The 16,839-nt window shown below is 33.4% G+C and overlaps 1 protein-coding gene across 8 annotated transcripts in view; it reads right to left on the bottom strand.

Annotated features, from left to right (window-relative positions):
* The window catches only part of STAG2 (stromal antigen 2), a 130,427-nt gene that overhangs the window by 22,362 nt on the left and 91,226 nt on the right, over positions 1-16,839 (bottom strand). For all 8 annotated transcript variants that reach the window (XM_035725493.1, XM_027607807.2, XM_027607805.2 and 5 more), the window contains 11 exons: positions 16,110-16,213; positions 14,986-15,078; positions 14,760-14,849; positions 13,982-14,185; positions 12,285-12,355; positions 11,645-11,732; positions 11,471-11,551; positions 9,758-9,850; positions 6,241-6,415; positions 1,977-2,116; positions 383-484 (listed from right to left, as the gene is read on the bottom strand). In XM_035725493.1, the coding sequence (XP_035581386.1) occupies positions 383-484; positions 1,977-2,116; positions 6,241-6,415; positions 9,758-9,850; positions 11,471-11,551; positions 11,645-11,732; positions 12,285-12,355; positions 13,982-14,185; positions 14,760-14,849; positions 14,986-15,078; positions 16,110-16,213 (1,241 nt within the window). The remainder of the gene's footprint in view (positions 1-382; positions 485-1,976; positions 2,117-6,240; positions 6,416-9,757; positions 9,851-11,470; positions 11,552-11,644; positions 11,733-12,284; positions 12,356-13,981; positions 14,186-14,759; positions 14,850-14,985; positions 15,079-16,109; positions 16,214-16,839) is intronic.

Here is a 16,839-nt window from a genome sequence, read left to right on the forward strand (position 1 = left end):
CATGTGTAATATGGTATACCCCATTTTGTAAACTTGTCCTATTACCACCTCGGATAAAATTTTAAAAGTAGAATTGCTGCCATAACAACATACATATTATAAATTTTGACATATATTGCCAAACTGCCTACGAGGAAGGTTGTACCAATACATACTGCTGACAGTACTATTTCCCCCACGCATTAGATAGCTTTTTGCCAATCTTGCCAGTCCGAAAGCAAAAAATGATCTCGCTTGCACAGTGTCTACTACTGAGGTTGAAAATCTTTATTTCTACTTTTATGAACTGTCTATTGCATCTTTGCCCAGTTTTCTACTTGTTATCTTGAAACTATTAGGTATTAATTATGTTCACCTCAAGTTGATACTCTTCATAGCTTACCTGCTGCAAACTGAGAATAAGGGTCTTTGCACACTGAATTTTGTCTATCTGCCTTGTTTTACTCATTGTTTCTTTGATGATATCTCCATAGTCATTATAATACTAGAAAAGAAATTTGTACAAATTAGAGCTTTATCTCTTAAAACTCCTGGACAATAAGACTAGTTTCATGTGAGTAGTATGTCACAAAATTCGTATTTGGCTGAAATTATGCATTCAAAGAGAGAAAAGAATGTTACTGAAACTTTAAGATAATTTCTAAGCATATTAATCCCTAACACCGGTAAATTCCAAAATAGACAGTTGAGATCCAATCACCTTAAGCTCCAGACCAGTTTTAAGGAGGTGTGGAGTAAAACAATAACCAGGCTATGCACACTTTCAGAAATAACACAAAGGATATAAACAAAGTTCTTGCCCTCTTTGTGAACTATTAAGACAATGAATATAATCACAGTTACTTTTAAAGCTCATTCATTGTTACTGGCATGTAGATCACCTGCAGTTTCCAACTTTATTAATTTGGCTTATAGAAACTAACAGCCTGTTAACATTTAAAAGAAAACTCATTGCGTGTCGACATTTATATTATCACATTCATTGAATATGAAATCTTTTTCTAATTTAAGACCTTGTTTTAAAATGAATACATAACAACTCTCAGAGATAACAGGATAACCATGCCCTATGACTAATAAAATTAACTTTATAATACTTGAGTCTAAAAAGTTTAAAACTTGTAGAACAATTTCACAACCTTCGTTTTTTTTAAAAAAATCTAAAAATGATAATTCCAAATAACTTAAATTCCAAAGTAATTTATGATGGTGCTAGGAGTTCTATCATGTAGCAAAATATTTCAAAGAGAGAATTAATTAGGTTTTGACAACTTTATTACATATTTTATTTGGTGACACCAAAGGCTTAAAATAAAAGTTTACATTTATAATTAGTTTTTCTTTAATCCTTTCTCAAGTAAAATCTATCTTACCATATTTAGTTATATTTCATTAGTATAATTAATAATACCCTTTCTACTATGACTTAAATATTAGAGAATCTCACAGGTACTTAAGAAAATTGTGAATAACCCACTGTGAATCAAATCAGATTTTCAAAGCCTAAAGGAACCTTAGTTATCACAGTGGAACAGATGAAAAGAAAGGCAGGACAAAAAAGGTACTGAATTATTCAAGGTCAGGAGCTGCATAGTAACCAAGCCAAAACTATAGCAGCCAGGTCTCCTAACTCCTAGAACAATACCCGTTTTATGCTACACCAAGCAGAGGAGGAACACCATCCTGTTGTCTTAAACTAAACCACAAAGTAAATTCTAATAGTGATAACTAACCCAAGACAAGATGTTTCCAATATTCTAAATGAAATGAACTCAATAAACCCAAAATGTCCATTAATGGAAGACTAGAAGTATGAAGTAGTATTACCAAAAATGTTAAATTTTAGAAGAAATTTATTTTATGCTAGAAAAGTAATTTACTATTTAAAAAATTCAACAGCAATCAGAAATAAAAGCCAGTGTTACATTCATTTTCTTTTAAGCATTATAAAAATAAGTTGCTATACACAACTTTACCTTCATATACTGCTTGAAGATATCTGCAGCAGTATTCATCTCCACCACAGTATATACAATTAGCTTACAAAAAGCTGCAAGTAAATTTCTCCTCTTGTGCAGAGCTTCAATTTTACTGGCTTCATCCTCCTGCTGACCATCTGGGGAAAAAAAGTTACGAACATTAAGCCATCTGTATTTTACTTCAGCCATATGTATTTTTTAATTCTCACTATAAAATACGTTTATGTTGGAGAATGTGAAAAATATAGTAAACACATTTAAATAAAATACAAATTATAATCACTCTTAATATCTCAGTGAATGACCAGTCCATTAATCCCAATAGACAAAATTTTTGCAAATTAAAATAGTAATCATAAGGCTGCTTACTGAACATGTAACAGGAACAAGTTGAGTGAGTCAGAGGAACTGATGTTTAGTGAAATCAGGCTGAGCCTGCCTAACGCATTCATCCACTTCCCTATTATGATCGCTTGCCAACGAGATCTGCATATTCAATGTCCCTTGGTTAAGGCCTGGGGTGGGGGGGAAGCCAACCTCAGAAATTCTCCTATCCCTTCCAAGGATGACCCCATCCCACCTTGCCCCCAACTCTTACTGACACATACTTATTTTATATATATTACATATACTCAGTAAGTCTGACCTAGAAACTATTCTGTCTTTTTAAGATAACTTCACATATTTCTGCTCTGATCAATTATGTGAGATGTTGACATTCAGAGTTATCAAGGAAACAGACTTATTTCCAACTTCGTAGTCAAGAAAGCTGGACTACAGCCTCCAAGTACTGCCAAAAGATTATTTCTAATTATTTGATATTGCAAATAAAATCGTGATGAAGCCTTTTACACAAAAAACTATGTAAAGAATTTTCCTCTGAACAAACTTTACAAACAAAATTACTTATTAAAAGCTACCTTAGTCTGATTTACATTTCTTTGGTTAGCAGTGAAGTTCAAGTTTTTCGTGCATTTATTACCCATTTATATTTCCTCCTTTGTGAACTGTAGGTGCACATCCTGTCAGGTCTTCAATATAAGGTTCCCAATATCAAAAAAATAATTTGTAAAATGAGAATGTTCTTTAAAACAAATGTTTATTTTACCCTATCTCTGATAATCTTCAATAACTGCTAGTAAGTTAAAACCAAATTTTGAGAATAGGAATTTAAGAGACCATCAGAAAAAGTTTTACTATCACAAGTGCATATTCCAGAATCCCAAAGCCATTTGCTTAGAAACCTAAAATATACTGTTTACTCTTCAAAAGATTACACTGAATATATAAACTTTTTCTAAATGTCTCCATGATTATAATGGATTTCTATACAATACTGTTTCCAATCACTGTTCAGTACTACTCTTAGGAAGTACATGTATGTAGATGTTCTCCCCCTACAGACTAAATTACCCAGGTATTAATGAACCAGTTTTTGAGCTCTGATTTTGGTTTTTTTTTTTTTCCACCTTTTTAAGGTGTGTGTTGGGGGCGATAATCTCTACAACCCAACATGGGGCTTTAACGCACGACCCTGAAATCGAGAGTTGCATGCTCTTCTGACTGAGCCAGTCAAGGCACCCTGTTTTTTTTTTTTTTTTTCACTTCTCATCAAAAACTAGCCACCTTTTCTCTTGTGGGGATTAAAGAATGTTAGAGAAGTATCTAACATACTGGACCTTTCATATATGTCAACTGCATTATTCTGTGTTGTCAGTGCCTCTAGAAGCATTCTCTTTTTCTCTCTCCTCACCTCATGTACATGGGCTAACAAATCAAATAAATAACCATGGGTCTACAACACCAGGGGTTAGACGAGAATGAAAACCAATGGAAACTCATGCTGCTGGTGGGAGAATAAAACAATACAACCATTTTGGAGAATATTTTTGCTACATGTGGTCAAATTTAGGATGCACAAAGACTATATAATCTGGCAATTCCACTCTTAGGTGTGTACTAGAAAAGCATTTGTACATGTGCAAGCAGGTAAGTATAAGAACATTTGTTGTACACTATTTATAACAGGGAAAAAATTGAAAACAACCTAAATGTTCACCAATATAAAAATGGATAAAGTAGGGGTGCCTGGGTGGCTCATCGGTTATGCATCCGACTCTTGTTCAGCTCAGGTCATGGTCTTACGGTCATGGGATCGAGCCCCATTGAGCCCTGCATTGGGCTCGCACTCAGCACAAAATCTTCAGATTTTTTCACCTTCCCCCTCTGCCCCTCTCTGCTCGCGCTCTCTAAAATGAGTAAATAAAATCTTTTAAAAAAAAAGGATAACGTGGGGCGCCTGGGTGCTCAGTCGGTTAAGCGTCTGCCTTCAGCTCAGGTCATGATCCCAGGATCCTGGGATCAAGCCCTGCATCAGACTCCCTGCTTGTGCTCTCTCACTCTCTGTCAAATAAATAAATAAAATCTTTTTTTTTTAAATAAAAGGATAAAGTAGGGTTAATTCATATTACATAACATTCAGCAGTCAAGATGAATAAACTATAACCATATGTCAACACTGACAAATTTCAAAAATGTTAATGCAAAAAAGCAAGATGCAAAATAAAATGTTCAACATAATACCATTTATATGGAACCTAGCAACAGAAAATAAACTATATATTGTTAACAGATACATAAACTCCTGTTCAATAAAATTTAAATGCAAAGGCATGATAAGACCAAATTCAGGATAGCAGTTATCTCCAGGGAAAAATAATAGGATTGGACAGGGATACAAATGAGGGCTCTTTTGTATCTATACTTTATTCCCCACCTCCCCCCAAAAATTGGTAACAAACAACAAAATCTGACAAATATGAATGTTATATTTTACATTTTTCAAAAAAACTGGAATACATTTCACTTTTAAATGGGGGCGGGGGGAGTCCAAGAAGGTAAGACTGAGCATAATTTCAAGAAGCTCCTAGAAAATTCAGAAGTACTGGCAAGCTTATTCTGATTCTAGTTCTATGGTGTAAATGAAGCAGAGAGGCAGTCCCCCAACTATAACAAAAGGATTATAAACCAAAACTGATTTTGTATCAATTTTTGGAATGAAACTATGCTTTCCCAAAGAAGTTTTAAAAACCCCTACTCATCTTTTAGGATCCAATTCAGATGTTAGCTTATTTCAATGATGTTTTGACTCCCAGACCAGTTAAAACTTCCTTGACATGACCACAGCAATGTGAACATGCTTCTACTACTTATCAAACTGCATTATAATTACTTGTTTTTAGATCTGTCTTTTCCACTTGAATTGAATTTTTAAAGGAAAAGCCCTTGTCTCATTTTTTTACATCCACAGCATCTAGTGTACTGCCTGACCAATAAATGTCAAATAAAAGTGTAACTAAACCATGAACTCAAAGTAAAAGGTAAAAAATTTTAAGTATATAAACTTGAGTACGTGGACTTCTGACAACTGTTTTTGCTACTCTAGGTTTCTCAATTCTCTTCTGGCTAAGTTTTAAATACTTAATAACAAAGTTCTTTATTAAAAATAAGCTATAAGCCATGTCTAAAATTATATGTATTTAGAATCTGATTTGCAGTGATATGTCAGTATATATATCGAGATGCACATATATCGATGTTATATTGTCCTTCAAGTATAACTTCATATTAAAACCAAACCCAGAAAGAAGCCACCCAACACTTTCTTCCATGACCTCTTATTCAAGTAAGACATCTGTGTATGTAATTAGGGTAGAAAGAGTAACAACACCATGCAAGGTTGGTGGCATTATTTTCCTGTGAACATTCTGTACTGCCCCAGACATTTGTAGAACAATTCCAAACATCTAACATTGAGAAATTACACAGTTTAATACCCCCCAAAATATGAAAACCTATGTTATAAGAGTATACAACAAAAATGTCACTTAAAGAAACACTTTATTCTGCTCAAACTACCTGAAAAATGGTATTACCAGTGACTAAGGGGAAGAGGGAGTAAATTTTACTGAGTACCTATTTCAGGCCCAGGCACTGCACAAGTCACTTTGCTCAATTAATTCATACAATTCTGTAAGGTAGCTATAAATAGGCTTGGGGCTAGTGAGAAGCAAAGATCTGACTCCAAAGCCTAAGCCCTGAGATACCACCTTGTTTTTACAATATTACAAATGCTAGAACATGCACCTGTGTTTTATGTTTTCAGAATAAAATATCAAATAGCACTGCAACACTTTACATCACTGTTACTTAAATTTATGGTGGACACAAACACTTAACAAAAAGATGCCAATAAAATTACCTGCGCTGTTGTTATCATCATCCTGTTCAATGAAGACATGATCCAGAATAAAGCTGAGCAACTCAGACTGCAATGAAGAATCAGGGGTGTAAACTAATGGCTCTAACATGTCACGCCCTCCTGACATAATTTGATGGCTGAAGATCATCAGAATATCACACAAAATAGTGAAGGCCTATTAAAAAAAAAAAAAGTACAGCGTGCTATAATCCAAGGTTTCTCACCAACTGCCACAAGTAACATATATTTAACACAGAAACAGAATCCAACTTTTTTTTTAAAGATTTATTTATTATTTATTTTGAGAGAGTGAGAATGAGAGAGAGAGAGTACATGAGAGGGGGGAGGGTCAGAGGGAGAAGCAGACTCCCTGCTGAGCAGGGAGCCCGACGCGGGACTCGATCCCGGGACTCCAGGATCATGACCTGAGCCGAAGGCAGTCGCTTAACCAACTGAGCCGCCCAGGCACCCATAAACAGAATCCAACTTTTAAGGAAAATCAGTGTATAGTATTTTCCTAAGTTTTTAAAGTTGAGGAATGTATTTCTGTAAAAATGATTGCTAGTATTTGCAATCATGCTTTACTAACTGCAAGGTAATTTCACAAATATTATTTTCAGCAACTTTAAGTGACTTGTACAATATGTTAACACTACCAAAACATGCAGTCAGGACTCAACCTCAGGTTTTCTGACTCCAAACCCCACTCTACACTTTATGACAATGCCTCATGGTATACATCCCTAAATATGAAATAACATATAAACTGTATATGTTAAATAACATATAAACATACTATAACATATAAAACCATATACATCCCTAAATATGAAATAACATATAAACTATATGTATTAGATAACATATAAACATACTATAACATATAAAACCATTCCATTCCTCAATGGAAGACAAAAACTTATACCAAGGAGATCAATTATCTCCTAGAAGAGAGATCACAAAGTCCTTGGTACTTTTTAAATGCTCTCATTCTCAATATGTGTAGCGATTAAGTAGAAAAAACCACAAAGAAATATGTGCCTGCTTACTCACTCATCTGACAAACATGATACTATCATAATAAACATAAAGCCAAGGTTCTATCTCAAGGAACTCTATAAAAACTCTGCCATTAGTTTTAAATGGAGTCAAACACTGGTAAAAGTATTCAGAAGAAAACTGGAAAATTTTAATTATGTCGGGAAAGGATAACAAAAATAGAATTTGGGGGTCACAAAGTCAATAGCGAATTACATTTAAAGGAAGACTACTGCTAGACAGATAGCACAGAGCACAAAGCAGATCTCAATAATGTTTTTACCTTCTTGGAACTAACCACATTTACTTTTTTTTCTCTTTTCCTTTATGTTTTTACCTCTTTCAGTCTTTGCTCGTTTTACTACTATAGTAGTCATTTATACCCATCAGGATAACTGAGTTTACAAAAACTTTTGCAACATACTCAATAAGAAAACAGAGTGATAAGCATGCGGATATTTACTAATAAGGTGAACTGGCAGGTCAAGTGAATTGACCAGGACATATTTCTGGAAGCTGTTTGGAAGACTGACATACAAGGTACTTGATCAAATAACTAATTGCCATGGCCTGAACAACAGATCATATAGGAAGTTACATACGATAACCCATAAGGAATTGTGTTAATACTTCAAGAAACAGGGAATAATGGGGCGCCTGGGTGGCTCGGTCATTAAGCATCTGCCTTCGGCTCAGGTCATGGTCCCAGGGTCCTGGGATCGAGCCCCGTGTTGGGCTCCCTGCTCCGCAGGAAGCCTGCTTCTCCCCCGCCCGCTCCCCCTGCTTGTGTTCCCTCTCTTGCTGTGTCTCTCTCTGTCAAATCAATAAAAGAAAAGAAGAAAAAGAAAAAAATAGGGAATATTAAGCTGAGTATCTTGGTGGGATATGAAAACAAAGAGGAATATTTCATGTTATTAATTCTGGATCAATGTACACGTCCTTAAAATCCTGTCCTAGGAGTTTAAATTCAATTTACTACCTACAGAAACTTTGGTTTCTTTCATCTGAATTGTACAGATGAAAATTAAATTTCCAAATCCTTTATTGCTACAATTCAAAACCACATACTTAAAACTGGAGAATTCAGCAATGTAATAATTATAGGAATATACTTCATACTTTTGCAAGAAAAAACGGGAAAAGTCAGTTACTGGATTTTGGCCATTTAATAACTTCTAATTTATTTATACCCAAGCATACACGTATGGGAGGAACAAATGGGAGTTGGAAGAAGAAAAATGAAATTAACAGTTGGATATTGAATGTGAATTCTTAACTATAAAACTCTAAATGTATTTCACTAAAATCAGTTTTGATATTTTAAAATAAAATAAAGTGACAATCACAAAGGTTGAAGGACTTTACCAGTCGCTTTGTAGTTGGATCTGAACTACTTTCATAGTAGCTTTAAGAAGTAAATATACCCTAATTTAAAATAAACAGTAACACCAAAAATAAAAAACAAGATAAACAGTACCCAACATTAACACAAACTGCTGAAAATACCATTTATGATGACTGCTGGGGCTCTACCCACCCCAATATGCAAAAGAGAATGAAATGATCAAAAAACCTTGAAATTACCATAACCACTTTGACTGTATCATTATTAATATTTCTTATTATAAAAATGTCTTCTCCATAGAAGCATTTAAAAAGCGCACATACAAAAAACCTTAATCTTCTATTAGGGAATTAAAACTAAACAGGCTCTCAGTCCCAGGATCAGAATTCATTTTACAGATGGGAAAACTACCTATGGCAGCAGTTAATGATGTATTTTCAGAATGAGGGCATATGAAATGGGAAAGTAACACTTTGAAGTCAGGGAAATGATTAAAATTTTTATTTCAGATGAAGTCCACGTAAGAAAAAATAACATACACAATCAGGATGGGAAGGAATGTCAGTATCTGATAATATTCTCAGAGATGACAAAACCATACAGACCCATTTCCCTCCCTGAGGCATACTTGCGCTTATTAATTTCAAGAATAACTTACGTAGTATCATACATCTAATTTGTATATATGGGTCTGTTTACCAAGTGAGTCATAAATAACAACATAAAATAACCACAATGAGGGTAATCTATAATACAATTTATAAACTCCATATGAAATTATTAAGATAGGGGCGCCTGGGTGGCTCAGTTGGTTAAGCGACTGCCTTCGGCTCAGGTCATGATCCTGGAGTCCCGGGATCGAGTCCCGCATCGGGCTCCCTGCTCAGCAGGGAGTCAGCTTCTCCCTTGACCCTCTTCCCTCTTGTGCTCTCTATCTCTCATTCTCTCTCTCTCTCTCAAATAAATAAATAAAATCTTAAAAAAAAATTATTAATCTATTTTTTGAGTATCATATACATGGACAGATACAAGATATTTCTGCTTTGCTCAACCTATTACTTACATTTTCTGTATTAATTCAGATATTTATTAAGGGTTGCTTACAAAAGATGGCTACCTACAGTAATTACTAACCTGTTCCTTAACAGTAGTATTCACGTTGGTCAGGTAATGCTGACATATCTGACAGAATACCCGCATCTGTTTCTTTAAACGCAGCAAGTCCTCCTTGAAAAATTTAACATGAACAACTGTATAAAAACCTCATTTAGTATTTAAGATACTTCAAATTACATAAAATATTATCACATATTTAACTATATTTATTCTACTTGATTAGACCATTTTTCTTAAAAATAGCAACAAACTGCAGCCTTAAAAATATCAGGTGTATTAGTGCATAATATCTGAAGTGGTCTGGGTCCTTTAAAATGAGAAAACCTATATGACTGTATATGGCTATCTTTAATGAATCTACTACCTCAGAATGCCTAAAGAGTAAAGATTAATGGTCCATCCTCATTTTGTAATTTGAAGGGTAGCCAACTGATGAACAGAAAAAATTGATTAATAAGAGACAGCATCTTTCATTTCTTACTTGAAGGATACCAACTGCACTTTTTAAAAAGAGAGATGGACAAAAATCAGTTTTGTAGTATTATTCCAATTTTAAAAAATTTAAATGTCTTGTAAACTTATACTAAAAAGATAAATCTTTTACTAAACAGGTTTAACTTGATTGATTTGGTAAAGAAAACTTAACCAAGCTTCAGGATAATTTTGTATTTAATATCATTTTTACCCTTTCCCCTCTACTCAAAATATAATCTCTTTTCCCATTTTAATTTTTAATTCAATGCTTTTGACTTAGATGAGCAATCATATTTGCTAATATGGTTATTGTTCCTACTATAAACTTGATATTAAGTTACATAAATTTCTTAGTTGTTTGACAAAAAATACACTAACAACAATACTAAATTGCTTTTTCAAGAGGAAAATACCCATTTCTTGTACTTTAAAAGCTCAGAGAAATTCTAAGCATTTAAAATTATTCTGATTTTATGAAAAAGAAACTTATTATTAAGACAACTGTTTTTGAGGAAAAGAGCTATGAACAACGAATTCTCTATCTCCTAGAAATTACATAGTATTTATAAAAATGTACCCAAATAATATTTAAGGCTACATCTACTACAAGTACAATGTTTAAGTTTTCAGTTTACAAATGAAAAAGGCAAGGGACACCTAGAGTGGCTCGGTTGGTTACAAACGCAAAAGGCAATACTGTGTAGTTCAATTACTCAACACATCAAAGATTACCATTATGGACAAAATTCTGAAAGTTCTATTACCCAGTAGCTGGCACATTATACTCAACCAGAAAGTGATTTACAATGAATTTGGAACATCAGTAGAAAGATCCTATGTATGAACAACGTGATCCCAAAACAATACTAAGGCATAAGAAGATCTAGGGGCAGCTGACTTTTTATCATCAATTTATATAATCCAATAGCTGTATGCTTGTTTCAAAAGCTCTTGGTCATAATTTACAAAATCTGTATTTCTATATGTTCTCAATACTTTTGAGAATATGGAAATACATAAATTATACAACCTTAAAATGTGAAAATGTTTTAATTTAAAATCATACCTTGAAACATATTAATGTTCTTTCATTGAATATACATCAAACTACAAACGTAACTTTCTAATGGTACACATGCCTAAGCAGTAATTTAGAAATAAGCAAGACTTTACTGAAATAATTTATCGCATTAAAAGTTTGCTGAAAACAGTTAATGACATTTAATGTAATAAGAACTCCACTGAACCACCACAAACCTTTGTAGAGCTGCTTTCAGTTATCTTTGCAAGCTGCCAAAGGATTACATAGTGAGTACACTGCAGTGCATGAATAACAATCTGTAAAAAGAAGCAAGAGAATACAGTTAAATCTAAAACGTCCCAAGTATTCATTCTTGAAGTTAAATATGTAACTTGAAAATAAATAAAAACCTGCTCAGGCATGTCTCCATTTTCAATTCCGGTTTTCAACAGTTTGTAATTACAAGCAAACAAATCCCATTTTGAAAGATCATGGGCACTGTAAAAAGGAATCAAGTTATATTTAAAAGTTAAGCTTAATCACTTTTATTCTGGACTTGAATGTTAACAAAATGCTGTCAAAGTAAATACAGTAAACTTTTAACAGGCACCCACAACAAAAAAAAATGTATTTTTAAAAAAGTATGCTGGATGATAATCTGTCAATTATTCCCCAATTCAAAACATGACTCTATCAACTATTTTTTATATACAAGCACAAGAAATCTAGCAGAACTGGGACGCCTGGGTGGCTCAGTCGTTAAGCGTCTGCCTTCGGCTCAGGTCACAATCCCAGGGTCCTGGGATTGAGCCCCGCATCAGGCTCCCTGCTCAGCGGGAAGCCTGCTTCTCCCTTGGCCTGCTGCTCCTCCTGCTTGGACTCTCTCTCTCTCCCTTTCTCTCTCTGACAAATAAGTAAATAAAATCTTTAAAGAATTTATTAAAAAAAAGAAATCTAGCAGAACTGATAACATTATAACCCTAAAACATGCAAGTTGGTTTTGATTTTGCTACAGTTTTAAGAAATCAGAAACATTAAAATTCAACTCACTTATGAAAAGCAGTGATTCTCTTCAACGTTGACAATACCTGATATGCATCATCTTCATCAGGTTCTTCGCCCTATGAATATTAATAATATATAGTATTAAATCTTAATAACCACCAAAGTGAAAAATCTTAAGACTATCACATCAGTGATACCACCTTGAAAAGAAAGAATAGCCTAACACGACAAATTAACTTTGTCATTCAATACCTAGATCTGTCCAAATTTAAAGCAATATGGCTGGAGTAATCAGCCAACAGAGTTGTTATCACAGGTACATTACACCCAAAAAGAAAGAATGACATTCTCCCCTCTCCCTTAAAGTAACCTTGACACAAAACTATGAAGACATCTAGTCTTTCACAGTAGAAAATGCATTAGGACAATAAAGAAAAATATAGTAAAGGACAAACAAGAGATCATAAAGACAATACCTAAAAGATAAAACCTAAATGAATGAAACACAGTGCTCAAGAAAGACATACCAGACCAGTAACAATTTGGGAAAAACCTTCTGAATAAAGACTAGATATGCGCTAGTCCTTTCTGGATATCAATTTGCCAATTAAGAGTAACTTAAGTTTTTGAAAATTTTATGAGTCTTACTGCATGAAACTCACAAATTTTTTTAAACACTATCAAACATACTGTACTGAACCCCAAGTCTCTCAAAAAACGCTTGTTTCTAAACTTAGTTTTCCTACACAAATAATTAAACTTAATTAACCCATTGCTTGATTTTAAATTAACTCGTCCTAATCACAATCATATCTAGCCAAGAATAAAGCCATTACATTTTTTAACTAAGAATGAGATCACTGTATATTAACTTATTTGCACAAACCACCAGTTAGCGAAACTTGTTACACAAAAAAAGAAAGCTTAAGAAGTAATGGCTAAACAAGAAAACTGAAAATTACACAGTCCATATGATCTTTGCAACATTAATGACAAAAGTGATGTGGAAAGGGCTAAATGCATTAATTTGAGAATTATGACTTTTTATTTTATGCAAGTCAATTAAACTGTGAAGTACATATTTTTTTTTATTAATGTTCAGTTAGCCACTGTATAGTACAACATTAGTTTCTGATGTAGTATTCAATGATTCATTAGTTGCATATAACACCAGTGCTCATCTCAACATGTACCCTCCTTAATCAAAACAGATAAAAGTAAAAAAAAAAAAAAAAAAAATTAGTGTATTTGAGTGCCATACTTTTAAGTTTCTTTGGAAATATAACAGAACACAGGAAACCCCAAAATCCACAGTGGCTATAACAGCAATTTATCAAGGCTTTACAGTATCAAAGATCATTAATTACCTTTCCTTACTAACACTGCCAAAACAGTACAAAATACACTACTTTTTGAGGCTACATGGCCAGAGTCTAGCTCTCCTTTTCTGTTCCATTTACACCCTGTCGCCTAACAGCCTTTAGTTTAGCTAAACCCTGGTAACTTCTGAGATCATTTCTTTAAAGTTAAGTGGGGGGGATTAGTTTTGCTTTCATCTTCTCCAAGTCACAGATTCTTACCACCTTCCCATTTTGGTGGAGGAGTAATAGTAGTATGATAATCAAAGAACAGAATGTCTGAATATTTTTCAACATACTGCTAAGGGACTAACACCAGGAATGGTGACTAATTCAGTTATTCAAGGGGAGGGACGAACTGACAAAATACTTTTTAATATATACCTCTTGCAGAAAATCTTCAAGAAGCCGGTTAAATTTATCTGCCAACTCATCTATCAGTTGACTTCTTGAAATATCTACCCTGTTGAAGATTGTGAACTCTTCATTACAGAGTGCATGGTAAGTCTTAGAACATGCTTCCAAAACATCTGTATCTGTGTGCTTCTCTACAATATTCCGGATCTGTCGTAATAAGGCATCCAAATGCTGCAAAATCAAAGTTTTTTTCATTAAAACTAAGGTACATATTAGAAAAAACTAAGGTATATATGATAGGCACAGAAAGACTACACTAAAAAGCTTCAAAAATAATAACTCTACAACAAGTAGGGCATAAGTTTTGATGTGTTTTCCTAGTCGTAAATAAATACATTGACCCACCCATATACTTATTTCCTCAGCTTTAATGGGAATAATATTACCTATCTCATAGGGCTTTGGTGAGAATGTTAATACAAAGAATTTATAAAAGTATTCAATGAATATTAACTGCTTTCATTTTATAATTGTTATTAACCAGCTACCTACCCCCAATCTCCTTAAATCTCTTAGATATAGTCAAATAATGGCTAGGAATGAGAAAATGGCTATGGTCATGAATCAAAGGAAAGCCTCATTAACGCCATTCTCTAAATCCAACTTATAAAAAATAAAGAAGATATATAAAATGTAGGTTTCCTTTAACATGAGAAGGTTCAAGAATATAAACAAACAATATGATGGGATGAACAAAACTAGTAGTTTTTCTTCAAGGTGTTTTTATACAGAGGAAACATTGTACCTTTTCTAATCGTCCAGTGGTATATATTTCCAAATCAAAATACTGAGGCAACTGCAACAAGTTAGTCACCTTTTCTGCATCTATAGAGTACTTTGAAATAAAAAAAAAAAAAATCATATCAAAACATCACAATAATGTTAAATAAACATTATAATACAAATCAGTTTGACATTTCCAAAGAAAACCTGTAATTTCTTACAAATACTCTCCTATTACACAAACTTACCTTAGCTAATAACTGAGGAAGGGCCACAGCAAAAAGTTCAGTGATTTTTGTCCTGTCATCCAACTGGGTCTTCTTCTCCTTCGCTGTCAGCACCTAAAGTAGCACAACGATGCTTTTAAGTATTTATTAAAACTAGTAACACTGTTAGATGCTCAAGTTTAAGTTAAGACACACAAAATAAGTAATGAAACTACATTTTAAATGACGGATACCAAAATTTCTACTATAAAACATGAAACCCAAAAGTAACAAAGAATAACTATAACGAGCACAACATTTTTTAAAAAGCCACCTAAAATAACAGCAAAAAAAAAACTTGGAATAGTTCTAGAGGCAAAACCAATACCCAATTAAATTAACCAACGCTACCATTAGATAAAGCAGCAGTTAGGAAGGAAATGTAGTTTAGGAGCTTACATAATAATGGGACTGAGTAGCATTTCAGCCTATTCTAAGCTGTGGGCCATGATGCATGGGTTATGAATTCAACATGAATTCACTCATGATAGCATGAATTCTGTCATCAATTAGAAAAAGGAAAAAAAGAAAATAAAATAGAATGCGTCACATACCATAAGTATTGTTCGAAGAACTTTTGTTTGTTATACACAAACATATCTATATAGATGTATACTATGTAACAAACCATGTATTTTTATGCCTCATAATCAAAGTTTCAAAGGCTGTGGAGCTGCTGGTCTACAATACAAATATGTGAACTTTGCAGTGATGCATTAAAATATAATTCAGGGAAATAGGAATTTCTCCATTTTGATGAATAATTATGTTTTAATTCCTGATTTTTATTAAAAGGGAAAGAAAGCAAATCTATAAATAAACCAAAATGCAAAAATGCACCATTCTAAAATGGTGAGCTAGAATTAGTCTTGAGAGCAATCACTTTATCTCCTGTAGTAACTAACAAAGTATCTCATGGAAAGAACTCAAATTTCCCATTGCTAATACTTTAAAATTTACTTCTAACATATATGTATTAGCAAAGATCATCTGAAAAATAAAGTGTAAGATTAAAAAATTTGGCTCTATAGTTACATGCAAGAATTTTTAAAATTATAATCAAAAGGAGAAACACACCTTAGAATAGTGAAACTATACCAACATACCCTTTTTCCTGTCCCTCTTCCCACAGGGGGATGACATTCAGCTGCTTGTCTAATGGTACAAAGCATTATTTCAATCAGAGCACTCTCTTGTCTATCTGTCAGTGCTGAAAAAAAAAAAAAAAATCAAAGAATTAACCTATTTCTTTTCCCTATATGTTACTTATAAGTATTACATAACAATCCTGCCTGTGACAGAATCTGACCTAATATACTAAAGAAAATCCCATTACTGTATCACAGATAGGATGAGAACTTGTTTACTGAACAGTACAAATCTGTGTACCACTAGTCCACAATTTAACCAAAGAAAATATGAACACAGATACCAGAAAAATTTTTTAAAAATTCAATACTGACAGCAGCTACATCTTTCTTCATAATATTCGTGTATATGAAAACAAAATTATTCGCAAATATTTTCAAGTACTTTTTTTAAAATTTATTTATTTGAGAGCAAAACACTCCAGCAGGGGAGGGGTAGAGAGAGAGGGAGAAGGAGAGAATCTCAAGCAGACTACGTACCCAGCACGAGGCCCAATCTCAGGACCCTGAAAAAGAATCACACGCCCAACCGACTAAGCCACCCAGGCACCCCTCAATTACTTTTTAATATTAAAGATATTAATAAGCAAGCACTCTCAATTACTTTTTAATATTAAAGATAAACAAATGGCCTAAATAAAATTTGTTTTAAGAAACTGACTAGACAACAAAATACCATAACTAAACA

This window comes from Zalophus californianus, chromosome X, assembly GCF_009762305.2.
Source record: "Zalophus californianus isolate mZalCal1 chromosome X, mZalCal1.pri.v2, whole genome shotgun sequence".
Classification (NCBI taxonomy): Eukaryota; Metazoa; Chordata; class Mammalia; order Carnivora; family Otariidae; genus Zalophus; species Zalophus californianus.